We start from the raw sequence: 20,044 nt of genomic DNA, 5'->3' as shown, positions 1-20,044 counted from the left end.
CGCCGTGTGCGAGTGGATTTTTATATTTCTTTTTTTTACAGGGTTGTAGACGCCAGCCAATCACATTCACCAGCAGGACTGGCCGTGTTCCCGCCCCCAATCCGTGTGAAAACTCGTCTATTACTGATCCCTCTTTGCATAAAACCATGAGGGCAATTGATAATGTAAATCTCATTTGCATAAATTAGAACATTATGACTAGAACAGAGGTGGAAAACGGTCCGATTCACGTCTTGACATGTATGTCTGTGGCATAATACGTGGACTGCACATACGGCAGTCTGATTTAATGGCCAAGCCGAGGTGCCATGCCAGTGTAACCCTGACACTGGGTGGGGTCACCTGCTCCATCTGCCAACCGGCGGGTCACTGATCTGTGAGCGGCCACGCCCTGCAGGGTGGACAAGGAAGTTAGAAGAAAAGCGGCACACCGGGCCGGTCCATCAGTTTCTGAAACCGTGACCTTCAAAACCTTGACCTGTCTGCAGACAGAGCTAAGAAATGTACTAAAAACGAGACATATCACAGGATTATTTACCATATTCTAAAATGCAAATGTCGAGAATTGTAAAATATTCATATATTCATAAGCATTCAAATAATCACAGCTGAATCAATTTTACTTGCAATTGAAAAAAAAAGTAAACAATTGCAGGTGATGAAATAAGAAAGTGGAGGTTTACATGCACAGCACGGCAAAAAATCGACCAAAGACAAACTATTTGAATTAGAACTTCCGCTTTCACCCGGTTCTGCGTCAGTTTTTGAAGCGCTTTCTTTCATCACATCGAGCTTCCTGTCTAATGGACCCATGCACGTGACGTTCCCCCGGTGGGCTTTTAGGCATGAAGCACTGTAATTAGGACCTGCTGCCCAACATAAATGACTTCTACTCAGAAAGGCTCCGATGAGAATACACTTTCAAATAAAACTGGAAAAGATGGACGTTCTGTGAAATGAAAAAGGCGAGAAGAGCTGGAATTCTTCCTCTTTTTTTCCTCAAGGCTGCCGTTTTCAGAACGTAATGAGGTTCAGCAGGTTCTCCCACTGAGCACTTCAGATCGAGGCCACTGCTACAACCATTCAACCGATGTGTGACAAGACGGCCTTCAAAGGTGGCGTGACCTTCAGAGAGTAAAATGGGATGTAAAATACTAAACGTGATATCTCAGACTCTGAAGGAGCCGCGTTCCCCCGCAGAACATTATTTTAATTGTTACGATTGATGGAACGACAGATGAAGTGTCTCCCGTTTTCAATGCGGAGTCTGAAGCGGAGGAGAACAGGGTGCTCTCGGCTGTGGAGACAAAGGAAGGAAATTCAAGATACAAACGGATCTTTATTATTCTCATTATGAAGCAGGTGCAACAAAGAGGCGTAATGAGCGAATAAATTGTCTCTGCAAGTTCCAGTGAAGTTTTGCAGCTTCTCCTGACGTCAGAGACGATTCATTCAGGCATTATTGCAGCAACTAAATAACTTTCATTATAAATAAGACACTTAAAGTCTTATTATTTGGAGTCTAGACCACTTAATTGGGCAAGAAACAGCGTTTCAGTAGATTTTTCTCATTCCCAGGCCAGGAAGTCGCTCTTAGAGCCACATCCTTACTAAGTCCTGGAGAACTTGGCCAGTTGGAGCCACCACCTGTTGCAGACGTTCCAGGATGAGAGACATTATGGCAACTAATGCTTAATGGAAATTCTTCCTAATTGTTTTTCTGCCTGCAATGGTTTTGTGTTTCACGTTCTGGTCGCTTCATGCACCCAGAAGCTATGCCTCTCCTGCATTACACTTCCACGCTGTGTGCTGAAGGACAATATGCATCCCAAAGCCATGCAACGATGTACACAAGGTCAATCATGTGGGATTTTTTAATATAAGCTTTATTCATTAAAATAATCAATTCCATTAATCCAAGACACTCATTTAATAAAAAAAAAAAAAACTTAATATCCTTGTCTCACAAGGTCAAGACGAATGCTTAATCATTCATGTCATCTGTACTGGAAACAGCCGTTCTTAGATACATAAATCATCTCCATCTACGTTCAAATATGCACCACCAAATTATGTGCTTGATTACACATTAATGACTTGTTACGCCCAACTCATTGGCTTTTTGTTAATGCTAGAGACGGGGAAACGTGGACATTAAAAACTTTTCTGGAAATGAACGAGCCTCAGTGCCGCTGAAGAGGCTGCAGTCGGGGATCAGGGTAGGTTGGAAAAGGGGCGAGGAGGAAGCCGCTGGCCACAGTCCCTTCACAGCTTGGCTTTGCCTGCAGTCACCTGCAGGTTCTGCAGCTTCATGGCCATCCCCATGTTGCCGGTTATTTTCAGCTTTCCTTGGAAAAATGCCTTGCAAGAGAATTATGAGGGAAAAAAATTTATTACTCTTCTGTTTTAGTACATATACAGATACACAGAGAGAGAGAAATAGTCTGTCTGTGTGTGTGTGTGTGTGTGTGTGTGTGTGTGTGTGTGTGTGTGTGTGTGAGGCTCTGATCAGCATGCAGCTCAGAGCCTCTGCTCGAGTCTCAGATAACGAGACCCTTCATTTGGTTGTTTAATGCTGGAGGTCAACACTAATGAAGTGTGTGAATGGATTCAGAAGAAGAATGGAGGTCTATCATTTCGTTCAGGCTCTTATCACCATAAAATTCAATGAGGATGAAAAGCACGATCATAACACCAAACACACAAGGTGGAAACATGAAAAGATTTTAACTGTGGCATCATTATTGGCTGCAAGTAGCCATACTTCTCCATTTAATAAACAAAACAGAACCTGGGACTCTGGGCTGTATTATCTGGCCAATATATTACACATAAAGAGCGTGGTAACTAATGTTCATTAACCAGTTCCACCATCAGAACGCTAGAATTAAAGCGCCTGATAACCTGCATGTTGGTAGTGGGCGTGGTCACTAATGTTCACTAATTCACCAGTTCACCTATCAGAACGCTGGAATTAAAGCGCCTGGTAACCTGCATGTTGGTGTTGGTAGTGGGCGTGGTCACTAATGTTCACTAATTCACCAGTTCCCCCATCAGAACGCTGGAATTAAAGCGCCTGATAACCTGCATGTTGGTGCCGGTAGTGGGCGTGGTCACTAATGTTCACTAATTCACCAGTTCCCCCATCAGAACGCTGGAATTAAAGCGCCTGATAACCTGCATGTTGGTGTCGGTAGTGGGCGTGGTCACTAATGTTCACTAATTCACCAGTTCCCCCATCAGAACGCTGGAATTAAAGCGCCTGATAACCTGCATGTTGGTGCCGGTAGTGGGCGTGGTCATGTTTGTGGGCTATTAGGAGTGTAGAAAGCTGAGAAGAACAGAGGAGAAAAGAGAATAGATAGACTCTATAGACCCTGGGCGTGTCACAGAATGAGGAAGTAGGGTGTGCCCAGACTTTCATCTTCTGGGTGTCAAAAATAATTACACACGAACAAAAAGTGCTGAATAGGTAGTTATTGCTCCTCTCCAGCATACAGATGAAAACAAGAAGTTGCTGCTTGCTAGTTGACTCGATTTCCTTTTATTTGAGTACTAAACATCAAGATGAGGTGAAGTTCCCAGCATGCAAACTGGTTCAAGAATGACAGAATGATGTATTATAGAGAATAATTATTGGTTATACAGAACATTGTTGGGGAAGGCAGCATGAGGGCTTCAGAGTTTTTAATCCTCCATGAACAGCTCGGAGCAAACCCAACTCAGACACCCGGTCAAATCTGATTTAGTGGCCTACATACTGGGCCAAAATAAGGAATTGCGTTGATCCAGTCCAGAAAAAAAAGAACAATGTAAAACATTCGTGTCTAATGGAACAGAAGGTTCATAAAAAATTAAAAAACAGACTAATATAAAGAGGAGTTCTGATGAGACGGAATCATGAATCCAATAAAACATGCGAAGCTCCATATGGCACCACGTCATCTTCAGCGGTATTACAGATGGCCGGGATTAAATATGAACGTTGTGGAAACACGCTGGAGACGGCACTGGGATTACACTATTTTATCTTGAGGCACTCTGCTGAATGACAGGACTGCTACAGAAATGGCAGAAGGTGACGTTATTCTCTACCTGGCAACTTAGGAGGCCATAAATCCGACCTGTTCCTGACCTGAACATTGCTGGTTGGCCTTTTTCAGAGAATTCATTTCAGCTTTCATGCAGCAGTATGGCAGGAACACACAAATAGAACCAGATGGTACAGAGTCCCGGTCCAGGTAACGTTTTTTGGACTTCGCGGGATCCGGCCACCCACTTACCGTCTGAGGATTCATCTTCCCCATCATCAAGGCCAGCAGGTCCTCATCAGACATGGAGATGGTGCAGTCTGCCTTCTTATCTGTGACAGGAGGACAGATCTATATAAACACTCGATCTAGTTCTATGCAGAATGTTCTTTTGTAGGCTTAAAATGTTCCGTACGGTTTTTCGTTTAATGTCATGCCGTTTATAAAATGTCCAGGTTGGGCTTTTAGAAAGCTGATGAATTTCACTAAAAGATGTTTGTTATTCACAATGTTCACCTTTTATTCCGACCCACTCTGGTTGAAAATAAAAACCAGAGACGGACTGGCATGGTGCTGTGAGCAGAAAGTAGTCTGGGCTCAAACGGAAAAAAATAACGGAATATATCTGCCATTAATCCACTCCGGCCTCCGGTCGGTTTTCCTCCTGAAGGTGACCTTGGCTCGAGAGCTTTTATCATCAAAAAAGCAGCGCGAGCTTGCGTACCGCCGGAGAACTCGGAGGGCTCGCTCTGAGTCAGCGCAGTCTTTAAATGGAATTATCCGAACGCCAATTTGCTGTATTGGACCTTTGACGTGCAGATGTCATTTTTCCTTGCGTACAGCGTGACCCAGCACAGTTTGACCTTTTTCAGGACATTTGCACGTGATTACACTTTCGCACGCTTAACTGCATGGAGACTTTTACGTATGTTGGTTTTTAATTTTGGTTTTAATCCAGTCTTCATTTTAGTCTTTATTAGTCTCAGTCACGTCCAGACTCATTTAAATTCCAGTCAAGGTTCAGACAACTAAACGTCTGAGTATTTTAGTTTTATTTTAGTCCAAATTATCCATGAATATTTTAGTCTAGTTTTAGTAAATGAAAATTGTATTTTAGTCTCTTTAAGAAATGCAATTTTATTTAACCCAGTCAATATAGTACAAGTACCAAGTAGAACAGACAAAACCAACAATTTCATTTAGTCAGACCCATTTCATAATGAAAACAAGGTTTTCTTCTTATTATATTATTGTTACTTTATAGACTGAAGAACCCTCGACATCCATTCCTGTTTTTCGACACACGTTCTGTCATCTTTTCTACTTCATTGTAAGGAACGTGTGACATTTTCTCCCATCTGATAACCCACCACAAGTATCTCCAAAACTAAATTATGCCATGAATGCATATTGAGGAAGTGATGTCATCTTCGCAACAACACGGGAGTCACAGGAAACAGAAATACTGCATAATAATAATAATAATAATAACGCGATCTCGTCTTGTTTTCATTAATGAAAAGACATTTAAGATTAGATTTAATTTTTGTAAACCATATTTAGTCTCGTTTTTATTTGTCAGAAATATTACATGACATATTTTGTTATACAGGGTTTAACAGCATTTATATGGGTACACCTTAATAAAATGGGAATGGTTGGTGACATTGAACATATTTTATAAGTGGTCAGAAAATAACTCATGAAAGAATAAAGTTAAGTTAAAACCAAGCACACCATTGTTTTTCTTGTGAAATTACCAATAAATTTGATGTCACATGACCCTCTTCCTATTGAAAAAACAAAAGTTGAATCCAAGATGGCTGACAAAATGGCCACTATGGTCACCACCCATCTTGAAAAGTTTGCCCCCTCACATATACTAATGTGCCACAAACAGGACGTTAATATCACCAACCGTTCCCATTTTATTAAGGTGGATCCATATAAATGCCCCACCCTGTAGTTAGCGTCACATGACCAGCTGTTATGTTGTGTCACCTCACTTCAGTCACGTCACAAATTTAGAAAAAAAAACGCAAGAATTTCACCTCACATGCACTTTCCCTGTGTACCAGTGACAAGTGAGGTGACAATAAAAGCCATCTTGGATTTGATAGGTCTACAGGTATCAGGAGTGTCTTACTGGCGTCGTTGTCCACAGATCCTTTGCCGTTCTTCACATCCACGACCCAAAGCGCCTCCTTCCCTCCTGGTCCATCCTTCACCTTGAAAGCGAAAATGCCACCGATCTTCTTCACAAAGCCCTCGCCCTCCTGAGAAGGACCGTCACAGTCAGCATTTCTATTCATCTGTATGTCATTCAAAGTTTTCTCTGTGCGTGCATCATGCTGATGCTCTGGCCGGACACTTTATAATCCCAGATGTACAGAACTAGAATAAAGAACTATGGCATGAACACTAACAAACAGGAAGTACAGTCCAGGGCAGAGAAAAAGTGAAGAAAAGAAGAACTTGTGTGCATTCCTTTATTTATTAATGACATTTAGTCACAATCTGTCTACAGGCGGCGTAATAGAGGCTGGCGCCGGTGTAAAAATCCATGCCACGTGCTGTACTGAGTGCCATTATTACCCCACCGGAGCAATTTCTCCACAGCTGTGAGCTGAGAGTTGAAAGGTCAAGAGTCAGGGTTCACGCCCAGCAGTAGGTACCTGTTCCAGTCGTTTAGAAATCTCATTAAAGACGGCGTAGGACTTGAAGGTCTTCAGGTCGTTGCTCGCGCTGGTGGGCAGCGCCGCAATCGCTCGCCTTGCGGAGGATAGAAACAAAACCACACGACCCGGTTCATAACATTACTGCACATGAAGGTGTACAAGGCGGAAGGTTCAAATCGAACAATAATCAAACAAACGAAAATTATTAAACCAAAGATTGTGTTGAAATGTGCATTAAACTGGCAACAAGGCTGAAAAAGCAGGAATGAGCTGAGACACCAGAGGGACTTACAGGGACAGTCCCTCTGGAGACACTCAGGGTTAAGTGTCCTGCTCAGGGACACAGTGGTAGTAAGTCCACAAGAGTGATGAACAGAGGACAACAGTCAGAGCTTCTGCGTGTCTATTGGTCGTCTGAGTTCAGACCGTTGGACTATGGCACAGAACCCGGTGCAGCGCGGCACTAATATAAATCTATGTTCCTGATCATACAGGACAACCTTGACTTCTGCCAATGATTAACGGCGGGCCACATTCGATAGGTAGAAACGCAACGTCCATACGGTCCATCGGCAGAATGCCAGTTGACTGGCTGCGTACTGGCGGTGTGAATGCGCATGAATCAGTTATTTACATTTACAGTATTTACCAGACGCCCTTATCCGGAGTGACTTACAGTCAGTAGTGACAGGGACAGTCCCCCCCTGGAGACACTCAGGGTTAAGTGTCCTGCTCAGGGACACGATGGTAGTAAGTGGGATTTGAACCTGGGTCTTCTGGTTCATAGGCGAGTGTGTTACCCGCTAGGCTACTACCACCCTTTTCATATTTACTCATGAAATCATCCCAAACTACAGGCTCCATACCGTTTCCATTTCCAATTCACATAATTAGTCCTTAGAGAGTTTAATAGAAATTAGACTGCAGCCACAAGCAGAAATGAGGAATAAATCACAGTACTTAGATTTGGTAAAAAGTCTGATTGCATTATTCTAGTGAATAACGAGGTTAATAAGCAGTTAAGAGGGTCCCAACCTGGTGTCCTGAGGGAAGCCCATCCTGTAGAGAGTGACCACCACCGCTCCTCCCAGACCGATGTTGTGCTGCAGCGCGACCTTTGCCCCCGGGACCTGCCTCCTTCCGGCCACGCCCCGCAGCTGCCAGCACAGCTCGGCACACTGAGCCAGACCTGAGCAGTCGGGCACGACAGAGGCGATTATTTCCCACAGTGGACATGCGAATCAGGGCCGTCCCCGCGACTCAACATGGACACGAAAAACAAAAACGCGCTGGATCTTAAGAAAAGCAGGAAAACAAGATTTTAGCCCCCAATTTTATTGTATTCTTTCAATTGCTCCAAAAAGGTATTCTCAAAAGTTACATTCATTTGCCAGGAAATGAAAATTCTTAGTACCTCACTACCTTTGAATAGTTATAAATCAGACAAGTAAAAGGCATTAAACACGGTTTAGTGTAAGGCAAACTGGCTGAATTTCACATTTTCATTAATTAAATATGAAGTTCTATAGGTATTAGCATTCTTGTTTCTAATATCTACAGTACAAACCAGTATCTAAGACCATGTAGACTTATAGCATGTAACACTGACTTTGGCTGTGACCTACAACTGAACAAGGCACTGTTAAATATTATTACAGTCTTATAAAAGTCTCATAAAAATAACTGGTTAGAATGTCATGAGCCCTATGACGCAGATTAAATTATTTTGATTAAAAGTAAAAAAAAAAAATCTCAGAAACATTAACACCAGCGTTCATATTCCACTGATCATTTTGCAGCATATTTTATTTAAAGAAATTAATGTTTTTCATGCCGATATCTAAATTAGAATATATAAATGGATACATTACTGGAAAATATATTAAATAATCGAGAATCAAATCAAACCCACTTTGTAAAATATTTATTGTTAAATGAATCATAAATCTAATCGCTAGATTAATCGTTAAAAAAATAATCGTTTGGGGCCCTAATGCATATATATCACTCATTCTTGAGAAGCCTGGTAGGAATTTTTTTTAGTCTTGCCAGGAAATTTGCAGGGAAATTTAAAGTCTTTGCTATGAAACTCGAAGTGATTGCATTTGTATTTAAAATTGTATTTTTTGCAGCTGACTGCTTGTACTTTGCCAACTTTGCCAGGCAAATGTTTAGTATTATAATGAAGCATGAAGAGTATTTAAATATTTTATCAATGTTGTATTAGAAACAAGATCATTTAATTAACTTTACAATAAAAAAAAAAATTATATAGGAAATAAATGCCTTCTGATAAAGCATTTTGTCTTTGGAATAAACATGTAATATCATTTATAAAATAAAGGACACATATTGTATGTACTACTAAAACATTTTAGGACATAACCATTTCCAATATCATTATTTGGAATTTATGGCATTTACCAGACACCATTATCCAGAGCGCCTTACAGTCAGTAGTGACAGAGACAGTCCCCCTGGAGACACTTGCACTGGGACACGATGGTTGTAAGCGGGATTTGAACCTGGGACGTCTGGTTCTTGTGGTTCAGAGGCGAGTGTTTTACCCGCTAGGACACTACCACCCCCCCCACCACTACCACGAATATGTATATAACACGTATAACACAGGTTAAAGTGAAGTGATTGTCACATGTGATACACAGCAGCACAGCACACGGTGCACACAGTGAAATTTGTCCTCTGCATTTAACCCATCACCCTGAGTGAGCAGTGGGCGCCATGACAGGCGCCCGGGGAGCAGTGTGTGGGGACGGTGCTTTGCTCAGTGGCACCTCAGTGGTACCTTGGCGGATCGGGATTCGAACCTTCAACCTTCTGATTACGGGGCCACTTCCTTAACCGCTAGGCCACCACTGCCCCTGCATCAGGGTTATATCCATTTAACAGAGTTGACCACCAGTTGTGGAGAACTGGGACAAGACATGTCCAACAGGAAACTGCAAATAACGAAGTGCCAACATGTTATTGCTGAAAATATATTTAAGTGACCTGGAAAACATGTAAAAGTATTAAAACTGCAGCAAGACCTAAGGTGGCTCCACATCTCAGAGGCAATTTTCCTGATGGTTCCAGGCAGCCAGTTGATACCTTCAACTAACTGGCAGGAATCTAGCCTGTGGTAGATGCTTGAGGCCTCCCAACACCACACAGAAAGCATGTACATGCATGTGCATGATTTATGTGGTTCAACTGAAGACCATTTATTGCATTCCTTTGTTCAGCAGCTGAGCAGGATGTCCTGCAACCAGACCTCCACATTGTATTCGCTTTGCATGAAACGTCTGCATCGCAGAAACCTTGCGTTTTCAGACTAATTTAAAATATATTTATTTATAACAAACTTTGACAAAATTAACCCCCAAAACCCCCAAATATGTTGCTAGGCAACAGCAGCCTGTTAATGAAGTGCGATGCACCTCTGCTGTCAGGTGAAGTGAACATGCGCTGCATTCAAACAAGTCCGTGATTTTCCAAACTTTATACGAACAGCCCATAATTTCATAAGTTCAACAGCAGCAATCGCCCACCTGGTTGGCATCTGGTGGATACAGGAGGACCAATGGACAAGCGTCAGGACCTGAGCGACCAGACTGTGACGCTGAGTGATGTTCTGAACAATGTTCAATGTTCTGCTGGGAAACACCTACCACGCATCTAAGTGCTGTTGACTAAGCGATGGTGGTGGGTGTGTCTGCTGTGGTGGGCGTGTCAGGAGAGTAACCAATCATTTTCAAATGTGGTTTTTATGGGGTAATTATAGCACTGACTATAAAACACACAGACAGGGTTTTTATGCGTCATCATTATCATTAAGATGACAAGGCAGCCCATGCGGGGTTCTATTGCTGTTTGGTTTTCATGTCATCATGTGTGAGGTTATGAATTGTAAACGTGTTTTTTCGACGCTCATTCCATCTTAGTCAATGAAAAAACGTGTAAATCTTTACCAATTAACCTTTTAAACACATGACAGTTTGTCCCATGATTGCCTGATGTATGACAGAATGGAATATAGAATAAGAGAACGCCAGCACCTGACTGATTATACACCCACCCTGACTGGTGATGTGGGAAATCAATCCTGCTGCTCTACACCAGCCGCATCCATAATGATAATTGGCCGTAAAATACATCCAGGCAGCTTTTAGTCATAATATTTCGCCTCGCTGCTTTAACAGGGCGGCGTGAGTCCAAGCCGCTCCGAGGGCTGATGGGAATGTGACACGGAATACAGAATAATAGAGTGTCGATGTGCAGGATCAGTTCTGTCAGAGGCGTCGGTTCAAGTTCTAATTGTTCTACAGAAGCCTTGGGGTGATCCGTACTCTACAAACCCAAACAAAAAATGTGAATTAAGGTTACGGGATTATAATGACTATGCAAACAGCGATTAATATAATACTGTGATTAATGTAGAGATTAATTTTAAAATAATTAAAAAAAGAACAAATCAAATTTCAATCCGCCTAAAAGTCCAATTTACTGACAAGGACGGTACATACAAGCCACAAAAGGCTGTGGAGCTGCACAAGGTTGCCAGGGAGATTAAGGATTCTTATAGTTTTGTGTTTTAATGTCAGTTTTTTTGTTGTCCTTGAAATATCTCATTGACAAAAAAAAAAAAAAAAAAAGACAAAAAAGGCACAAGATAATGTAGAAAGTTGGCATCACACAAACAATACAGTAATAATAAAGGCATGCAGATTAGGGCTGGGAAAAACTATTATTTTGAATTTACATATACATACATAAAAACATTTCAGAACATCTTTATTGCTCTTTAAGTCCAATTAGCAAAAAAAGTGCAATTTAATAAACAGAGGTAGGCGTGAAGGTGAAAGTGAGGCTGGTCACGATACTGACATTTCAAGCTTGATATCAATACTAAGGGTGGTACTCTAGGCTATTTTCAATACTAGAGGGGAAGGAAAATCTATTTATAGATTCTTCTAGACGTAAACGCATTTAACCTCGTCATATCAGACCAATGAAATTACCCAACAGGTCACACTGGACCAACGAAGCGCGTTCAGCAAACTCACACTTAATTCTTCAGATCAGCCATTTTGGGCTTCGTGCACAGACCTTCATCATGGGAAAGACAGGAAGAAATGCACATGATGCGACTTTCAGGTTAAAAGCACTCAGCCTGGCTGTGGAAGAAGGGAATCGAGCTCGAGAGCACGAGAGGACGATGGCGATTCTGATCAATGATGTTTGCTTTTCCCGCTGTTCCTGTTTGCAGAGAAGGTGCGTGACAAAGTAATATACCTTCAGGCTGTTCAATACCGATACTGAAGAAGAGAACTTTAGTACCCTTACAAGCACTGTTCTGAAAAAAAAAGATATCTATGTAGTTTTGGATATTCCCGGCATTTTCCTGTATTATATATTATATTATATTATATATTATAATATTTATCTAAAATTTCTAGCCGTGGCCTACATAGGAGCGCTCTACAGTCTGAAATTTACGGTAGTTAACAGATCTTCACAAGATGCCCGTTTATGCATTCATAATATATTCTGGCATTTGTATTCATATTTATTAGGTCTGGATGTGCAGAATCCGTACTGTAATTTTCCTGGTGTCGTTCCTCATCAACTGGACATGCAAGGCCATATTATTTTTGAAGTCAGTGTCTTCTTTTAAGACTTATTCTACTGGGCCCTTCATTTGAATTTTAATATCTAGTTCAGGACCCCGTGTGATTAGTGCCACTCCCTTCATTCCTCATTTTCCGGTCTCAGACTTCCGAGTGGTGCTTAGCTGTATCCTCCATAATTTAAGAAATAATCTCTTTTCTTGCCATGCTGGTCAATGAACATTTAAAGCTGTAATTCTTGCATTTATTATATGGTGTGATGTACACAGTGTTAATCTGGTAAGCACCACATGTGCATGAATGACATAAAAGGATCTTTTACATGAACAAACACAAGGACTTTTTGCACATTTAAAAAAAAAAAAAAAAACATAAATTCAGCATTCTATGAGGACTAATTTAGTTCCATTTTTTGGTTTGTTTTACCAACGTAGCCCTTTCTTCAGAGCCTGTGGTCCTCTCACCTCACCATCCACTAACCCGAGGAGGGCCATCTCCTCCGCGCTTCCAAAGCACTAAAGCATTTTATCCTGTTTGCCTAATGGGCTTTTTGCTGTGGACATTATGGCAATGGGATCAGAGACTTAACAGTAAAGACCTTCCCTGCAGGTCAGCGGCGCATCTTTCACCCTGCTGCTTTCTGGAACGCGTCGCTTCGAACCCCCGCTTGGTGCAGCTCGTGCGCGTGGAGGAGAAAACGAATTACTGAAGTCTGGAATTTCCCCCGTGTACGGACAGACGAACAAGGATTTAGCAGCTACCTCGTGCAATATTGATCTACGACACGGTTGCAGAAACGCTTTCAGATGGCCGAAGCCCCTGCCGTGATTAAGCCGTAGGTCCACCGTCACGACATGAGGCGAATTCTCTCTGGACTAGCGGCCCCGCCCTCCACGCGTCGGCCCTAATGACGAACAGATGAATAAAAATATCGCCGGCTTTTACCAGGAGTGACCAGAGCTGCGCTGTACTGACCCCTGGTGGCCGTGTCTGGACACAGACAATTCTTCTGAGTTGGGAATGCTGGTTTATCTGCGAACGAGCGAGAACGCCTACCTGTGGCACCAAGCGGATGTCCTTTAGAGATCAGGCCTCCGCTGGGGTTCACCACCCACTTCCCTCCATAGGTGTTGTGTCCCAGGTCAATCAGCTCTCCAGCCTTACCTGGGAACGGAGGACAAAAGGTTCAAAAACCTGTTTAGACGTGCGGGACAATACAGGTCCTCCACATTTCTCACAATCCTGACATTTTAGTTTTTAACACTAAATTAGAAGCCACCCAATGACAAAAAATGGTACATTTTGCAATTGAGTCATTATATTAAAGCAGCTACACGTTGCATCGGCGCTTGAAGGTGGGTGTGTCTGACGTGCAGGGAGCACAGGAACGGCAGCCAATCGTTTTTCTCGATCACGACCACAGCGCCGCATTAAACCGGACAGGAAAAACTTCACATTTCTGCCGCAAGCAACGCTGAGTTTAGACATTCCAATAATCATGGACCTGGGAAGGAAACCGTCCACCCTTATCATCTGGACGAGATTTCGAGCGTAGAGGCGTGGCTGGCTTTCTAAATTCAAGATGCTCACTAGTTATGAAACGATGGTTTTACACAAAACCTTTCAAATTATTGGCACAGATGTCAAAATATGTCAGAGGGCAGGATATACAGAAATGGCCAAAGCTGCTTATGAGTTTTGTTGATAGAATTTTTTAATCTTATGTTTAACCGTGAACCTGTTGAGGTCTTCTCCATGTGAGCAAATAGCACAGCATAACATCCGAATAAGATCATGTTTCCTTCGATAACAGAACCCTTTAAATATCGGCTAAGTAACATAATTAACGACAAGAATTATTGACAAAAAGCACGGTCCTTAAAATAAATTCCAAATTTGACTGAAATATTGCTGCTGTGATGAATGCATCTTCATCCAGTCCACATTTTGAATATTACTTTACTTTACTTTACTCCAAAGCGACTTACAAGAGGACGACACCAGCAATTCTCATTAGGTTTCTATAGATTTTGAGTTTACAAAACTCAACCCTGAGTGTCTCCAGGGGGGGACTGTCCCTGTACCAACTGACTGTAAGTCGCTCTGGATACGGGCGTCTGATAAATGCTGTAAATGTAAATATGTGTCACTTGATGGACGTCCTCTACACCACGTTCCAAATTATTACGCAAATCTATACGATTGTTTTTCACATTTAAACTCATTGATTATATTGTGTCTCAGGGCTCTTCTGGTCATGGTCACAGAAACCTGCGGCCATTAAGTTTGCCAGGTGAGTTGAAATAAAGTAAAAACTAACGCCTTGGACAAGGTATGAAAACCCTGAGTTTTATGACCATACTGTTAAGATATAGATCCGGAACGAGGAAGTTTCTGCCAGATGAACACATCGGATTAACAGAGCAGCTGCTAAAATGCCGTTACAAAGCAGCAGTCAGCTGCTGATGCTTCTGGAGACCCCCGAACGTCAAGGTGTAGGTCCTCCAGAGGCTTGCAGGCATGCACGAACCTTCTATTCAACCACCGACCAACCCTCAGAAGCAGAAACACACCAAGACTCATTTTCAAACTGTCGTGTTCGCTGATGTTTTTCGATTGAAATAGCGTTTGATTTCAATAAATTTGACCTCCTAATGCCGCAAAAAAACTTCCAGTTTATTACAAGTTATAAAATGTTTTGAAAGTCTGTAGTGCAAAATAATAAAAATGTTCATTCTCTAACAGTTGACTACTTCAGACTTGTGTTCACGGTCATTTGCACATAATTTGATTAGTAATTTGAATATTGATTTGGAAAGCAGTGCATGTGTCTGCATGAAATGTGGCTACGGAGGACAGCGAAGAGCAAATGATGGAGTCGCACTGACCCTCTGGACAAAGTCCAAGCGCTTCGTACGTAATCAGCTCATTGGCTGAGAAGCAGTCGTGCAGCTCGATGACGTTGACGTCCGACGGACTCAGTCCAGCCTTCTGGAAGCATTTTTGGGCCGCCACTCGGGTCATGTCATACCCCACCTGTGCAGAAGATCAGCCATGAACAGCTCTTACCTCAACCGCCAGATAATGGAAGCTGATAATGCGACGCAAAGTTCAGCGGAGGTGGCGCCTGGGAATGGCGGCTCACCATTTTTATGCAGCTGTTCTCCTCGAAGGTTGAGGAGAGGTCAGTAACCATCTCCTGAGCGATGATCTCCACCGCTTTGTCCTCCAGGCCATAGCGCCTTACAAAGTCCTCGCTGGCCAAGATGGCCGCTCCAGCTCCGTCGGATGTGGGGCTGCGCACGGAAAGTTGTGTAGAATTTCAATCTGCACCCGTTTCTCGCCAGAAAACCCAATGCGGACGCGCCATACCAGCACTGCAGAAGGGTGAGGAACTGGAAGACTCTCCTGGAGCCGAGAACCTGATCCAGGCTGTATTCATCGCGGAACTGAGAGTAGCTGGAAGACAGCAGAAACGCACCTCGTACCATCTGAAACGTCACGAGCCATAAAACATGCGAGCGGCCCAGAAGACGTACGGGTTGTTGGTGGAGTGCTTGTGGTTCTTCCAGGCGATTTTGGCAAAGTGCTCCGGTTTAGTGCCTGGAAACGAGCCGAACGTTAATTCAACCTTCCACATACATACATACAACACTGATAATCCCAGAGTAAGATCCCAGAAGCTTTTAACTTTTTGAGGGGGGCCATCAGTCAAGATGTCTCATCTAAATCCAGGATGTGTCTCCCACCCGACAAATTCTTTGAGAAACACCACACGAAGGGACCATCGCCCAAGAAAAGCACTTTTAACTGTTCCTCATTTTCTGCTAAATAATCATTTTGGATTCTGGAGAAATTGTCATCATGTCCTCCCTGAAGAAGATTTAGAAATGACGTTCTTGTCCCTGACAGCCTACCATATCTCTCCATGTGCTCCCTGCCAGCGTTGCCGAACATCTGGGGCGCTGCTGGTGCCGCTGCCAGCCCGTACCGGTTGATCATGACCTCCATGTGCTTGTCCATGGGGTTGGTTCGGTCCATGTACTTCACCCAAAACAATCAGGCACCCGTGAGAGCAGAGACACTCAGAGCTGGCTGCATGGCATTAAGCAACTTCTGCTCATACCTTGGAAGACAGGGACCCCCTGTCCATCTTCTCAAAGCCCAGGGCGAGGACACAGTCAGCCAGACCTACAATAGCACCACAAATCACCAAAAAATTCCATATCAAATTAATGGTGGACGGAAGTGTGCAGCGTCTGAAGGACTGAAGGCTTGTTCCTGCGTATCTCCTCGCTGGGCTATTCCAGAAATCCAGCAGGTTCCCAGCATCAAAAACGGTGACATCGGGCGAGTTGCGGCCTTCTGTCCCAAAGCCCCACTTCAAGCCTGATGCTCCATTTACAGAAGCTTTTCATTTATTACAGGTTTGTTTAGCATTTAAAGCATTTGTTGTGTTATTTGTATTGTTTTAAGCTCTTTTTCATTATAAAATATTTAACATAGAACATTGTAGAACATTTTCAATCATAATTTGTACGCAGTTAAAACAATTGCGAGAAGACTGTATATTCTGAACTTAAATCATCTGAATCGTGCCAAAGTGCGTACACATGTAAAAACTATTTACATATACAGCATTTTATTAAATAGGTTCCTGAGAGCGTCCTCAGCACTTGTACCGAGTCACATCAGGTCAGCATTCTGCTTCTTCATGTCGTCCTGAAACATAAGAACCATCACAGAAGGACACCAAAGACCAGAGGACTCCAGATCTCCTCACCTCCCTGTACCAGCTGGCGAGCCATGAAAAGTGCCGTGGAGCCGGTGGAGCAGTTGTTGTTCACGTTGACGATGGGGATCCCGGTCAGGCCCAAGCTGTGGTAGATAGCCCTCTGTCCACAGGTGGAATCACCTGGAGACGGAAAAATGTTTTAAAGGTCCCTCTATTATGAAAATGTAACTTTGTGAATTTATTTAACATTAAATGAATTAAATGCTGTAAATGTAATTCGAGTTCCCCCAGCCTGTCTATGGTCCTGCAGAAATGGCGGTCGGTGTGAAGAGCGTTTGGTTCATTTTACTTCACCGTTCAAAAAGCGGCAGCTCAGACGGTCGGATCTGGAATTTGTCCCCCTTATGACATCATAAGGGGAAAGGTTACCTCCTATGCCCCGCCCCTAAAACATTCTGTTTTCATTACATTTTTTTCTGAAAAAATGTCAACACAACTTCCTGTCTGTACCAAACATTGTGGTTGGTGGATGGTGTTGATGACGTCATTTCCCCGAATGTTCCCTCAACTTCTATTGGCCGCTCTCCTCCTGGTCCCGCCTCTCTCCTCCTCATTAGCTACAGATGGTGAAACGGCGCGCCCTGGGAAATCTCAAAGTGGCTGTAATTCTGCACCGAGTCTGAATTTCAGCAAGAGACTTCAGATACAGAATTAGGGGACCAATATGAAATGATGTAACGTTAACCTCCATTTAGCACGCCTGATTCAACTTCTGTACTCATTATGTCCAAGTTCTTGGGTTGAATGAGGTGTGGTGGACCATGGAAAGATCTAAGCTGTGCAGGACTGGTGGTGACTCCAGATCTAGAATGGTGTTATTGTCATTTCACTACTAAGCTTATGAAAAGTTGGAATTATTGAATGCACCTACCATACACATATCCCACACATGCTTGTTTAATAGCAGAGTAAGGGATTCCAGCATCTGCAAGGGCCCTTTCACCTGAGATAAATGCAATCAAAACTATCAGTGTGTCCTGTTGAACTCAGCAAGTCATGGAACTGCTTCAGGACGGGTAAATTACACACGGGTGACCTCTCACCAACTTACTGTACCTGCTTCTTTCGCCATGTCAGGGTAATCTGCATCTCTTGCCCCCGGCTTCTCAAACTGAAAAAAAGATCCACTTCATTTATTACGCAACACACACACACACACACACACACAAAGCTGGGCGTGTCTCTACAACACAATCAGAATCACAATCAGAATATCTTTATTGTCATTGCAACAGGTACAACGACATTAGGTGCCATCCCTCAGCCAGAGAGGTATCTTGAATACTGTGTGTAAAAGCCATATACTAATTTAATACAAATCTAATACAAAATTTACATTAAAGTGTGAAGTAGAAACCTTATTGCACATGCACCTTCAGTGAGTAGGAATGGACACATGGTCTATTTATACATTTATAAAGTTGAACAACATTGAACTACATAGACAAACGCACCCAAGGGGCAGTGATGGCCTAGCGTTTAAATAAACCGCCCCGGAGTCAGAAGGTTGCCGGTTCGAATCCCGATCTGCCAAGGTGCCACTGAGGTGCCACTGAGCAAAGCACCGTCCCCACACACTGCTCCCCGGGCGCCTGTCATGGTGCCCACTGCTCACTCAGGGTGATGGTTAAATGCAGAGGACACATTTCACTGTGTGCACCATGTGCTGTGCATCACATGTGACAATCACTTCACTTCACTTTTTCATTTTTTTAAACTGTTATTTATCCTCCTGACCAGAAGGGGGCGCGGCGCCTGTGAACCGTCACCTACTAACAACGTAAATAAGAACCTGGACTTTGAATTAGTCACACGAAGTCGCAGAATAGGTCAATATTGTACAAATATATCGAATACAGTCTCATTGTTTCACGTTTTACATCGCAGGCGGAAATAGGCTTTGCGCCGATTTAGCAAAACTTTAGCAAAAATTAAATAAACGCCAAATGCAGCCAATTTACAAAAACTCGGTAAATTAAATAAACGCCAAATGCAGACAATTTACCAAAAACTCGGTAAATTACATAAAAGGTAAAGTCCTTCAGCGGGAGGAATATTTGCATATGTTTGTGTGTACGTAGTCATATTCACACTGTGCGTAAACTGCATAACCTCGGTGTGCATGCAACTAGCTGCGACGATGATGATAAAGTTCAAAGTTGAAATATTAACGTCCCGTCAGAAGATGACTTCTGTTTTAATTTCTGTCCGGCTGCACGACGCCCCGGCGCGTTAACAGCCGAGTTCTCTCCGGCCGCCGCCGGCGTCCATTCTGCGGGATTCGAGTTTGCGTACCTTGGTCATGCCAACTCCAACCACAAACACTCGGCTGTGCGCTGGTGCCATGTTCCCCGCTGAGACGCCACCGCCGTGTCCGGGAGGGCGCAGGGCGACGGCGCTGCCTGGGCGTCCGGTCGCGCTTCTACTGCGCAGGCGCGGCACAGGCCCGTGTTGCCAGTTCCGCTTATTCTACGCGAGTCTGAGGCTCGCGTAGAATCTTCTAAAGAAGGTTGGTCCGCTAAAGTGCCCACTTACTACCGTTGTGTTACTACCTGAGCAAGAGACTAAGTGTCTCCAGTGGGGGACTGTCCCTGTAACTACTAATTGTAAGTCGCTCTGGATAGAGGCGTCTGGTAGATGCTGTAAATGTAGTTAATGGAGCAGCATGAATAGCAAGGCACGGTCCCCACACACTGCTCCCCGGGCGCCTGTCATGGTGCCCACTGTCACCAAGGGTTAAAAACAGAGGACGTTGCTTCACAATGACAATGACGCTAGCGATGGGACGTTCAGCTCTTGCAAAAAAAACAAAAAAAACAATGTGAAAGTGTTAATAGTGTAGGGTGGGAGGTAGTAGCCTAGTGGGTTAATACACTCGTCTATGAACCAGAAGACCCAGGTTCAAACCCC

At 43.3% G+C, this 20,044-nt stretch overlaps 1 protein-coding gene across 2 annotated transcripts; it reads right to left on the bottom strand.

Moving 5' to 3' along the window:
• Nucleotides 1-1,865: 1,865 nt before the first annotated feature.
• Nucleotides 1,866-19,586, bottom strand: LOC114789199 (non-specific lipid-transfer protein-like). Of its 2 annotated transcripts, none has more exons than XM_028978361.1 (16): nucleotides 19,430-19,586; nucleotides 18,191-18,245; nucleotides 18,006-18,077; nucleotides 17,123-17,254; nucleotides 16,466-16,530; nucleotides 16,257-16,383; nucleotides 15,879-15,942; nucleotides 15,712-15,798; nucleotides 15,485-15,635; nucleotides 15,228-15,375; nucleotides 13,396-13,503; nucleotides 7,745-7,898; nucleotides 6,707-6,803; nucleotides 6,178-6,307; nucleotides 4,284-4,363; nucleotides 1,866-2,361 (listed from the first exon to the last, which is right to left on the bottom strand). In XM_028978361.1, exons 1-16 carry the CDS (start codon nucleotides 19,478-19,480, stop codon nucleotides 2,266-2,268), a joined length of 1,617 nt encoding a protein of 538 aa, XP_028834194.1. In that variant the 5' UTR covers nucleotides 19,481-19,586; the 3' UTR covers nucleotides 1,866-2,265. The 2 variants fall into 2 exon arrangements, with proteins under 2 accessions (XP_028834194.1, XP_028834195.1); XM_028978362.1 differs by having other exon boundaries at nucleotides 18,178-18,245; nucleotides 19,430-19,481.
• Nucleotides 19,587-20,044: the final 458 nt, after the last annotated feature.

Source organism: Denticeps clupeoides, chromosome 4 (genome assembly GCF_900700375.1).
Source record: "Denticeps clupeoides chromosome 4, fDenClu1.1, whole genome shotgun sequence".
Taxonomy (NCBI): domain Eukaryota; kingdom Metazoa; phylum Chordata; class Actinopteri; order Clupeiformes; family Denticipitidae; genus Denticeps; species Denticeps clupeoides.
Note: the sequence above shows the minus strand (reverse complement) of the source record. Positions and strands in the feature narration are given on the sequence as shown.

What these genes read in the sequence shown, in the direction of transcription:
- LOC114789199 (XM_028978361.1), bottom strand. Translation starts at nt 19,480, where the DNA reads ATGGCACCAGCGCACAGCCGAGTGTTTGTGGTTGGAGTTGGCATGACC. An exon ending in GGAGCACATGGAGAGATATG is followed by an intron (nt 15,943 to 16,256) that starts GTAGGCTGTCAG and finishes GCTCGTTTCCAG; the next exon opens with GCACTAAACCGGAGCACTTT. An exon ending in AAGCACTCCACCAACAACCC is followed by an intron (nt 15,799 to 15,878) that starts GTACGTCTTCTG and finishes GCTGTCTTCCAG; the next exon opens with CTACTCTCAGTTCCGCGATG.